The sequence below is a fragment of the Chiloscyllium plagiosum genome, chromosome 22, assembly GCF_004010195.1.
Source record: "Chiloscyllium plagiosum isolate BGI_BamShark_2017 chromosome 22, ASM401019v2, whole genome shotgun sequence".
NCBI classification, from domain to species: Eukaryota; Metazoa; Chordata; class Chondrichthyes; order Orectolobiformes; family Hemiscylliidae; genus Chiloscyllium; species Chiloscyllium plagiosum.
This window is the reverse complement of record NC_057731.1, coordinates 46,016,669-46,027,939: the sequence shown is the minus strand read 5'-3', so window position 1 is coordinate 46,027,939 and position 11,271 is coordinate 46,016,669. Positions and strand designations below refer to the sequence as shown.

General features: G+C 45.9%; 1 protein-coding gene across 1 annotated transcript in view; it reads right to left on the bottom strand.

Moving 5' to 3' along the window:
* The window catches only part of cpn1 (carboxypeptidase N, polypeptide 1), a 26,737-nt gene extending 15,773 nt beyond the window's left edge, over positions 1-10,964 (bottom strand). The window contains exons 1-3 of the mRNA XM_043712944.1: positions 10,706-10,964; positions 3,856-4,052; positions 684-830 (exon numbers count right to left, since the gene is read on the bottom strand). Coding sequence (XP_043568879.1) covers positions 684-830; positions 3,856-4,052; positions 10,706-10,928 — 567 coding nt within the window. The 5' untranslated portion in view covers positions 10,929-10,964. The remainder of the gene's footprint in view (positions 1-683; positions 831-3,855; positions 4,053-10,705) is intronic.
* Positions 10,965-11,271: the final 307 nt, after the last annotated feature.

The window sequence follows — 11,271 nt, the reverse complement described above, 5'->3', positions numbered from 1 at the left end:
CCTCACCCACATCCTCACCCACATTCCCCACCCTCACCATCACCTGCACTCCCCACCCTTACCCACACCATCACCTGCACTCCCCACCCTTACCCACACCCTCACCCTCACCCCCCATCCTTATCCCCATTCACACCCACACACACCCTTACCCACACCCTCACTCGCACACCCCACCCTTACCCACACCCTCACTCCTCACCCTTACCCACATCCTCATCCGCACTTCCCCACCCTCACCCGGAGGGTGTGAGGAATGAGCTGCCAGAGGAAGTGGTGGAGGCTGGTACAATTGCAACATTTAAGAGGCATCTGGATGGGTATATGAATAGGAAGGGCTTGGAGGGATATGGGCCGGGTGCTGGCAGGTGGGACTAGATTAGGTTGGGATATCTGGTTGGCATGGACGGGTTGGACTAAAGGGTCTGTTTCTGTACTGTATATCTCTATGACTCTATGATAAGTACACCACAGTATCAGACTCAGATTTAAGCACCCTTTACACTGTCCCCATTAAACACTCCTATGACAGGGACAGCATGGGGTTAGATACAGAGTGAATATCCCTCTACACTGACCCATCAGACATTCCCAAGACAAGCACAGCACGGGGTTAGAACTCAAGGTCTGGTCTCAATCCTCACTTCTGTTGGAACAACAGCTGTAGTATTTGTTGGACTGACCTGTTCCCGCCAGTTATCATCAAGTGAGACATGGTGGTTCCGATCTTTCAGCTTCTGAAAGGCCAGGTGGAGATCGGGAAAGTTGCGGTTCAGGTCCACTCCTCGGGCATTGGCCCGGCCAGTCAGGTAAGTATTTGCCTCTGAGCCCTGGGGAGCACAAAATAGAAAGACAAGCTTGAAACAGAGAGTTAAGAGGAGCAGAGGGCAGTTGAGTTGTGAGGAAATACACCATATGGTTTATTTTCTTATACGTCAAGAACAGTTTCTCTCAGTGCCTGCCAGTCTGAACTTCATGTATGATGCCTATCCTGCATCTGGATTCTTTGTTCCTTTCTCACTCACTATTTGTCTCTCCCAAACAAACTGTCCACCTTTTCCCTCACTCCTTCCCCTTACCCCTCCTTCTTAAGTCTATCTCCTTGCCCCCATATATCCCATGCCTCTGTTTCTTCTCTTCTCTGTTCACCCTGCCCACCATTGTCCGACTCCAAAATAGAGTCTGCCTCATTCCACCCTGCCTCTCTCTGTTAGCCCTGTTCAGCCTTAGCTACAGGAGTACTCTGTCACTCACAGTCATTCTGCAGCTCACGTCAGACACAGCAACTGACACACACAACATCAAGAGTCAGCTCTCCAGCTCTCTGAATTACAAAAGCATCAATCTTCTCCTTTTCAAGGTGTACCCTTCAACAAAAACACCCGTGCTGCTACTTAATTCTAATCACACAGTGGAGAGGGGGTTTGGGGGGATTTGACTGCAAGTTAAACCTGTCATTTTGCAGACTACATTTAGCAAAGGAAATCAGCCCTGGCATGTCTGTAAAAAGCTACCCAGCCACAGGATGAGATAAATGTGTGTGTGAGCAGAGTAAACAGTAAGGGAAAGGTTGTCAACCATGGCAGGGAGGGGAGGCACCAAACTATAACCAAAAACACAATATACATTCAGAACAATGCAGAAACAACTCTGTATCTCACTCTGTGCTGTACCTGTCCTCTGAGTATTTGTTGGATGAGTGTAGAGTTTCAGTTGCTTTCAGTTCAAAATAGTAGAGAAAGCTTTACTTTCAATCTAAAAAGAGTACGGGGAGCTTTACTGTGTATTTAGCCCCATGCTTTTCCTGTCCTGGGAGTGTTTGATGGGGACAGCGTACGGGGCAGTTTTAGTAGTGGGCATGAAGCCAGATTGATTACATTTTAAACATAATTCATTGATCGTCCCAAGGTCAAAAAAGGCTCTCCTTTGAAGTTCTTAATATCTTCTGAAGGTTAGAACCTGTGTCCAATTGATCAGAGACTGGGATTAATAATTAACTGATTGAGTTTAAAGCTATTGGGTGGTCCCAATGAGGGAGTTGAGGGGAGGGGGGAACATTCCCATGGACTTGGGTGTGGGTAGGTGACCTGAGTTAATGGCTCCAGCAAAGGAGAAGTTTAGAGAGTGATGTGGGATCTGAGCACTGCTTACATTTTGTGTACGGGGTATCATTGAAATTCAGGGAGAGCTGGAGAATGTTTAATGAGGGTAGTGTTTGTGATAAGGAAGTGAGAGGATGGAGCCAGAACAAGGGAACAAGCTTTGCTTTTGAGAACCTCACCCCCCTAATCTGAGAGAGAGTACATTCGTGGACTGGTGTTGTTGGGAGGATGCAGTGCCCAACAGTGCTCCCGAGGCTTTTAGACTTTGATAAATATATTTTTCTAGCGCCAGGAAAACAAACATGTGGCCAACTGTGAATCAACAAGCAAAGCCTGTGAAGGGCAATGCTGACATGAAAAAGAAAATGAGAGGTGGGAGACATAAGGAGAGTAGGGAGTCTAAATCGAAATAGAGTTGGATGGAGAAATAAACCACTCCATCCCCGGAATGCCCACCTCTCTCTCTAAAGGCATCGATGAACAGCACGTGATCCCTCTCTAATGCTACCCGGACTCAAGTGTAATGCAGAGATGATGCTTTTGGAGAAAGGTGATGACACAAAGGATTGAGTGCTTTACCTCTCCCTTCAGCTCCATTTTGATTTAATCCACTCCATCTTTCCCGATCTCTCCGTCAGCTTTGGTGTTATTGCATTGTTCTTAACAGGCTTTGCCATGAATTAATCATTTGGAACATGAGCGATTTAGTGGTAGTGGTTAATGAATGAAAAAATACCATGGGTGGCAGAAGAAAGCCATTTAGATCACCCTTCTGGATATAAATAACAAACCACAGACAAAATCCAGGGAGAGGTCTTGTGGTGGAGTGGGCAGCATTCCTGCCTCTACAGCTCCAGGTTCAGGTTCAGGTCCCACTCTGAGGCTTGTTGGTAACTAAAGGTGCATTGAAAGCACAAGCAAACAGTTGGTTATTAACCTGTCAATACACCTATGGCAGGCAGTAAGAATGGGTCAGTCTCCCAGTCCTTGGCACACTTGCCTTCATTCATCAGAGCATTGAGAATAGAAGTTGGGACATCATGTTGCAGCTGCACAAGACATTAGTGAGGCTACTTTTAAAATATTGTGTCTAATTCTGTCCCCCTGCTAAAGGAAGGATGTTGTTAATCCAGAAAGGGTGCAGAAACGATTTTTACCAGGATGTTGCTAGGATTGGTGGGTTTGAGTTATAAGGAGGGACAGAATAGGCTGGGGTGTCAGGGGCCCTGTAGAGGTTTATAAAATCATGAGGGGTGTGGATATGGTGAATAGCCAATGTCTTTTCCCCAGGCTAGGGAGTCCAAAACTACAGGACATACATTTAAGGCGAGAGGGGAAAGATTTGAAAAGGACCTGGCAGGCAACTTTTTTCACACAGAGGGTAGTGCATACATGGAATGAGCTGCTGAGGAAATGATGGAGAAAGGTTAATTACAACATTTAAAACATATTTGGAAAAGTACATAGAAGGATATGGGGCCAAATGCAGGCAAATGGGACTAATTCAGTTTGGGATTGGTGGTCGGCATGAACAAATTGGGCAGAAGGGTCTCTTTCCATGCTGCATGATTCTGTGACACTAACTACAACCTCTGGTTTCAGGCGGGGGGCCTGTTTTAGGGAAAAACAAACAGCTACAAAAACAGATGTAAGTGTCTGCCTCATTTGTCTCTGGATAAAAGTCAATAGACGTCTTCTCAGTCTCAAAGTCTAACCACAGGAATCCGTAAGCAACTCTGGTTGAAACATTTACCTGATCAGCTGCCACCTCATACCCATCGGGGTTCATGGAGGGCAGGATGTGTATCCGGGTTTCGTGGATGAGATGGGTAATGCGTGGGTTTCTACGGTTGTACTCGTCACACAGGAACTGTGCCAACTGGATCAGCAGCTCACGGCCCAGCACCTCGTTACCATGCATGTTGCCAACATACTTGAACTCCGGTTCCACTGCAAACACAGGAGGTGACATCAGCAGCAGCAATAACCTTCTCATGTCAGTTTGTTCCTGGCCATCTCCGTCCCTTTTGGAGAAGGATACAGTTTAAAAGGAAGACATTCAGCCCATCATGCCTGTACTGGCTACTTGGAAGTGCTATCCGTCACACTTCTCCTGCTCTTTAATGCATAGAGTGCAGAATTGTTTCCATTAAGTACATATTCTTTTGGAACGTATTGTTGAACCTCCCATTTCCCGGTCTGGCTGAACATTCACAACCACAACAATACGCTGACAAAAGAATTCTCCTCATCCTGGAATCATAGAAGGAGGCCATTCAGTCTATTATGCCTGCATTATCTCTATTATTTAATGCCTTTTCCCCATAACCCTGCACACCTTTACTGTCCAAATAACCATTCAGTGCCCTCTTGGAATGTCTTAGTTGAAGCTGCTTCCACCATATTTCTACATCCCCAACTCCACCTCTAATACTTTTTTCAATAACCCTCCATTTGTGTCCCTCTGATTACTGATCCATTTTCCACTGGAAACATTTGCTCTTTACTGACTATCAGAAGTTTTCTTGATTTTGAGCATTTTTGTCAAATCAGCTCCTCTACACCAAGAAGAACAACCCCAGCTTCTCCACTCTCCACATTACCCATCATCCACAGGAGCATCCTTCTGAAACAATGGTGCCCAGAGTTCATCTCAGAGTCATACAGCATGGAAACTGACCCTTCGGTCCAACCAGTCCATGCTGACCACAATCCCAAACTAAACTAGTCCCATCTGCCTGCGCTTGGCCAATATCCCTCCAAGCATTTCTTATTCATGTACTTATCCAAATATCTTTTAAATGTTGTAAGGGTAACGCATCCATCTCTAGAAGTTTGTTCCATACAAGAATTGCTGCATTTGTAAAATGGTTGCTCCTTATGTCTTTCTTAAATCTTTCTCCTCTCATCTTAACTAGCCGAAGACTGCTCAATGAGGTAGCATGGGGTGTAGGTGAAAGACTAAAATGTAGAATGGCTTATGCCCGAAAGGTCGATTCTCCTGTTCCCTGGATGCTGCCTGACCTGCTGCGTTTTTCCAGCAACACATTTTCAGCTCTGATCTCCAGCATCTGCAGATCTCACTTTCTCCTCAAAGACTAAAATGTAACCAAACAGCTGGAATGGAGTCCCTTGGGAACTGGGCAGGCGTTTTAACCACTCCTCCTCAGCCATTATGAGCTGGTGATGGTGGTCTTGGTGGTGGTGTTGGTGGTGGTGGTGGTGGGTGTCTTCATCCCACACCTACCCCATGTCTCCACCATGGAGCCAGGTTCAGAGTGGGGTGCTTTCTGCTGAGGTGGGTGTGGTGAGCTGGGCAACTTTCCCCCCTTACTGGCAAAAGCTCCAGCCCCAGAACTGGGATCTCAGGATGTGGGAAACTCTGTTTCTCTCCACAGTTGCTGCCAGACCTGTGCAGCATTAACTGTTTTTAGCCCAGAATAAGGGCTCAGCTACTTCAGGCTGAGATGAGGAAGAATTTTTTTGCTCAGAGAATGGGGAGCCTGTGGAATTCTCTATCCCAGCCAGTGGTTACGGGGATCATGCAGTAAGGTGGAGTTGAGGTAGAGAATCAGACACAATCTTATGAGTTCACTACTATCGAGGAGGACAAGAGTAGCAGATACATGGGGACACCAACTCCTGCAAGTTCCCCTCCAGGCCATTCCCCATCCTGACTTGGAAACATAGACTCAGAGATGTACAGCACGGAAACAGACTGTTCCGTCCACCTCGTCCATGCCGACCAGATATCCGAACCTATTCTAGTCCCATTTGCCAACATTTGGCCCATTTCCCTCTAAACCCTTCCCATTCATATACCCATACAGATGCTTTTTAAATGTTGCAATTGTACCAGCCTCCACCACTTCCTCTGGCAGCTCATTCCATACATGTACCACCCTCTGTGTGAAAATGTTGCCCCGTAGGTCTCTTTTATATCTTTTCCCTCTCACCCTAAAACTATGCCCTCTCGTTCTGGATTCCCCCAACCCAAGGAAAAGACTTTGTCTATTTACCCTTTACATACCTTCATAATTTTGTAAACCCCTATAAGGTCACCCCTCAGCCTCCGACACTCCAGGGAAAATAGCCCCAGCCTGTTCAACCTCTTCTGATAGCTCAAATTCTCCAACCCTGGCAACATGCTTGTAAATCTTTTCTGAACCCTTTCAAGTTTCACAATATCTTTCTGATAGAAAGGAGACCAGAATTGCACACAATATTCCAACAGTGGCCTAACCAATGTCCTGTACAACTGCAACATGACCTCCCAACTCCTGTACTCAATATTCTGACCAATAAAGGAAAGCCTTCCAAATGCCGCCTTCACTATCCTATCTACCTGCGACTCCACTTTCAAGGAGCTATGAACCTGCACTCCAAGGTCTCTTTGTTCAGTAACACTCCCTAGGACCTTACCATTAAGTATAAGTCCTGCTAAGATTTGCTTTCCCAAATCTTACATTTATCTAAATTAAATTCCATCTGCCACTTCTCAGCCCATTGGCCCATCTGAACATCCTAGGAGTGAATTAAAAGAATTAAATTTGGAGTAGCCTTAAATGACTGAATGGCCTGATCTTGTTTCTGGATTTTCCATGATAGTGTTCCTTGAATGAGATTGCAGCATGAGTTTGAGTGAATACCTTGGACCCCAAGAGAAGAGGCGGGGCTGGGCGGGTGGTGTCGAGCTACAAACAGGTAGGGGCTTTGTGCAGCCCTGGGTTACTGCCAATCTGCACACACTGCTAGACACCAACAGTCTTTGTGCAGGGTTCACTCGGAAACAGTGAGTCCTCTCTTGTGAGGCATACAAAGTACGGAGTGCAGACGTTTCTGGACCAGCAAAGCTGAGAGATCAAGTTCATGGTCCTGTGGGCTCACCACAGCTGAAGGGTGGGCTGGGACCAGAGGGAGACTGGGTGGCCAACCAGAGAGTGAATAAAAGCAGAAATAGCCTGTTTAAACTATTCAAAAGAAACATGACACTAAGCCTCACGCGTTGGAGCAGGTAATGACATTGTTAGCTGTATTGCTAGGATTTAATCTGTGATTACTGACACTTGTTTTGTTAGTCTGGGAGTGATGCCTCAATTAGGATACAGTGTTCCTGGATTAGGCAGTCTTCCTTCCTCTTTATCTGCAACCCATTTCTTGTTTATTACCTATGTATTATACAGGCCAAACTGCCTGTGACAGAGGAATATCACACTGGACGCTCAGAGCTGGACTGTAGCCTGGGTTAATGTCCTCACTCTCACACACAAACATGTCAGTGCATAAATCAATTAAAAAAACTCCATCTAAGAACTAGGAGCTGCATGAGGTGCTACAGCTTGGACAGTGGGTTTGTAAGGCTGAGTGATGCTAACAGTATGGGTTCAATTCCCACACCAGTTGAGGTTACCACGAAAGACTCTCCTTCTCAATCCTTCCTCTTGCCTAAGGCATGGTGATCCTCTGGTTAAACCACCACCAGTCGTCTCTCTCTCTCTCTCTCTAATGAGACAGGACCCCTATAGTCTGGGAAGACTATGGTGACTTTACCTTTACTGTTCACCTCCACCTCAAAACCTGTCTTTGTCCTTCCTCATCTGTCTGTTCTATCAGTGTTGTTCCTGCCCCTTTCCACCAGACAAACAGCGCTAATCATTCACCATCTCCGCAGGGACACAATTACAGCAGCACTGTTTAGATGATAGGATTTGACTGGTGAAGTCACACTGGGGATATCTGCTGAGGCCTTGGCTATTCACTGCAGGTATTAATGAGTTAGATGGTGGGGTAGAGTTACAAATCAAAAATTGCTGATGACAAAGTGGTACTGCCAACAGTGTAGATCAAAGTTGAACATTTCAAAGAGATGTTGATAGATTAAGCAAATGGATTTTACACAGCAAAGAGTCATGATATCTACATTGAATGTGAAAACGGTTCAAAAGAATCCTTTCTAAATAATGAAATGCCTTAAACAGTGAAACTCCAAAGAGACTTGGACTTCCCGGGACACAGATCATTGCAATATCCTAAACAAATACATATGAACAAAAGGCTAGTAGAATGCTGACCTGTATCTCTCAAGATCTAGAATACAAGGAGTTACAAGTTGGACATCAAAGAGTTCTAACAGTCATGCCAGACCTGAAATGTTAACTCTGTTTCTCTCTCCACAAATACTGCTGGACCTGCTGAGTTTCTCTTGCATTTTCTGTGTTTGTTTCAGCTGCACAAAACCGAGGTTAGACACACCTGATGTCACAGTGAGCAGCTCTGGGAAAGAACAATTAGCCTTGGAGGGTGCAGTGTTAATTATCATAATTATACCAAGATACTCGAGATTAAATTATGAGGAGAGTTTAGACAAACTTGGATTGGGATTTTGCAAGTTAGGGTTGATGCAATTGAAATATTCAAGACGTTAAGGGGAACAGTTGGGTAGACAGAGACAGACTGTTTCTGCTGATTTGTGGAATCTAGGTCTTGGGCAGTGTCTTAAAATGAGAGCCTTATATTTCAGGAGTGAAATCAGGAAACATTTCTATACACAAAGATCATTAGAACTCTGGAATTCTCTACCATAAACAAGAATTGATGCTGAATACATTCATATTTTTAAATCTGAGCTGGATAGAATTTTCATAACCAAAGATATTTAGGGATATGAATGAAAGTGGAGTTATATCACAGTTCAGCCATGGTCTCATAGAATGATGGAATAGGCTGGAGGGGTTGAATGGTCTCCTCCTGATCCATTCCTAAATGTATTAATGATATAATGCAGCCCAATAAATCCTTTGTGCTTATTACATCCTCTTTCAATTTAAATCCCTCAGCGTTTCATCTTTGAACCTGAGATCTTGTTCATTACTAGTAATCAGCCATTCTAAACTAGGGTATAGCCCATGACCCTGATGGTGGAATTCAGTATCGTATTTACCCAGCTCTCAGTTATTCAATCAGTAATTTGGGACCAGCGGAAAATGTTTTGGTTTAAACACGGGTTGAAGCATCTGTTGGAGCTAGAGCAAACGATAAAGAATGGGAATCTCTCAGTTGTTGCTGTCCTCTCATCCCATTCTGTCTTGCTGTTACTCAAAGACATGTGCTGCTTGACACTTGCAGGAGGCAATTCGACACCAGCACCGTCCATTATAGGCAGTAGTGACTGTCCTGATCTCGTCAGTACTGCTTCCTTCCCTTCTTCTTCCTGAACTTTAATCCCTTTGCCCTACACCCCATGCCCCTGAACACCACCAACCTCCAACTTGTGGAACACAGTTTGGCATACTCTCCTCTGTTACCTGAGTCTTCATGAGCATCTCCAACCCAGACAGCACCCATATCTCTACCCTTAAAACCCAACCATCATGCTTTGTCTCAAACACCTCATCTTTCTAATAACTCTGGACCTCTTTCTCTTCCCCCTTCGAGGGAATTTCCGAAGCTGGTTGGGAAAGAGGACAGAAAAACAAGAAACTGAGAACAACAAGTTTTGGTTAAATAGGAATATTGATGATTGCATGTACACGTGCAGATCAGCCACAATCTAACTGAATGGTGGAACAGACTCAAGGGACTAAATGGCTTGCTTCTATTCCCATAGAATCAGCTGGAGAGGCTGAATAGCCTCCTGACTTTTGCGTTTGATTCTTGACCCATATTTCTCAATGAAAAAACACTGACGGTTTTGCAATATGTTGTTTAAAGCAACAACACAGAAACTAAAACTGGTATTTCGGACGAGTTCTGATGGAGTCTGTCCTCCACAGTTGGCCCAAAGAATAAGACTAAACCACATCTTCTTCAAAAACAGCTGAGGGTGCCTCAAATATCAGTGGGACACCCAGTCAGTTCTGATGCTGTATTGGAAGTGGATCTGGTGCTGTGATTGAGAGGGATCTCACTTCCAACCTCATGAACTTCTGTCTCATAGCTCTCGGTTCCAAATTCACCTGGACTCCCAAAAGATGCCAACTGAGTAAAAGGAGGGGGAGGACCGTAGAAGCCGCAGAGGGCTGTGGGTTGTCAAGTCGCAATATGACAAAACCAACAGTCTGGGGAGAAGGGAGGAAGGGTCACATAACATAACAAAAGCACAGAGAAGAACAAAGGGGGAAAAGAATCACAGTGGATACTGATGTGAATGCTCCAATACAAGAGGATTCAGGTGGACAATGCGGGAATTAGGAATGAGGGAAATTTGGGCTAGAGCATCTGTGTCGTCTACAGGAAATTTGGAAATCAGGAAATATCACCAGGGAACCATTGGAGCATAAATGGTTGGAGTTAGATGATGGGGGGAAAGCATTGGGGGAAGAGATAGTGGAGTGGTGCTGGTGAAATGAATGGTGAGGGGGTGAGAAGGAGCATTTCAGAGATAAGAGTGAGGTTGAAGGTGTGATTTGGGAGAGTGAGGGTGTGATTTGATGTGAGTGTGGCCTTTCGGGTAGGGCTTTAGGGGGAAAGGGTGACATTTAGCAGAGAGGGTGGGTTTTGGTATGGCGGTGGTGGGATTTGGTGTGAGTTTTGTTGGGTTGAGGGTGGAGTGAAGGGGAGTTTGGGGATGAGGTCGGAGATGGTCTGTCTCCCCTGGTACTCACACAGCTCATGGATGCCGGGGTTGTCGCTGAGCTCCAGGACATAGAGGTGCCGGCCCTGGGCGCTGCGGCCAATGCTGTACAGGCGGCTGATGAACGGACACTCGGATTGGACCTGGAGCAGCGCACTGACCATTTCCGGGTACCGGTGATGCTGGAACTGGAGCGGCAGCACAGGGTGCAGCAGTGCCGTCAGCACCGCCAGCTTCCAGAGCCCGGGCTGCATATTGCAAACTGCCAGCCCCTGTCTGTCCCACCCCCCAGTCACTGGCACCAAAACCCGCCCCTCTATCTCTCACAGGCAGCTCCTACCCTCCCCGAGCCTGCAACAGGCACCGCTCGATCACAGGGCAGGTCCCTTTATTTAAAGGGACAGCGCCTCCCAAAAAGCTGCAGGCACTACTGTCCTCACGTTAACCCTCTTCCACTGCACCACTTACAGAAAAGCGTCTCTCTTTTTCACTCCCACTCCACAACAACTTGCGTTGCGATAGCGTCCTCGCCACACGAACGTCCGAAGTTGTTGTACAAGAGCGGGAATAAACCCAAACCTGACAGCGTCCCAGAAC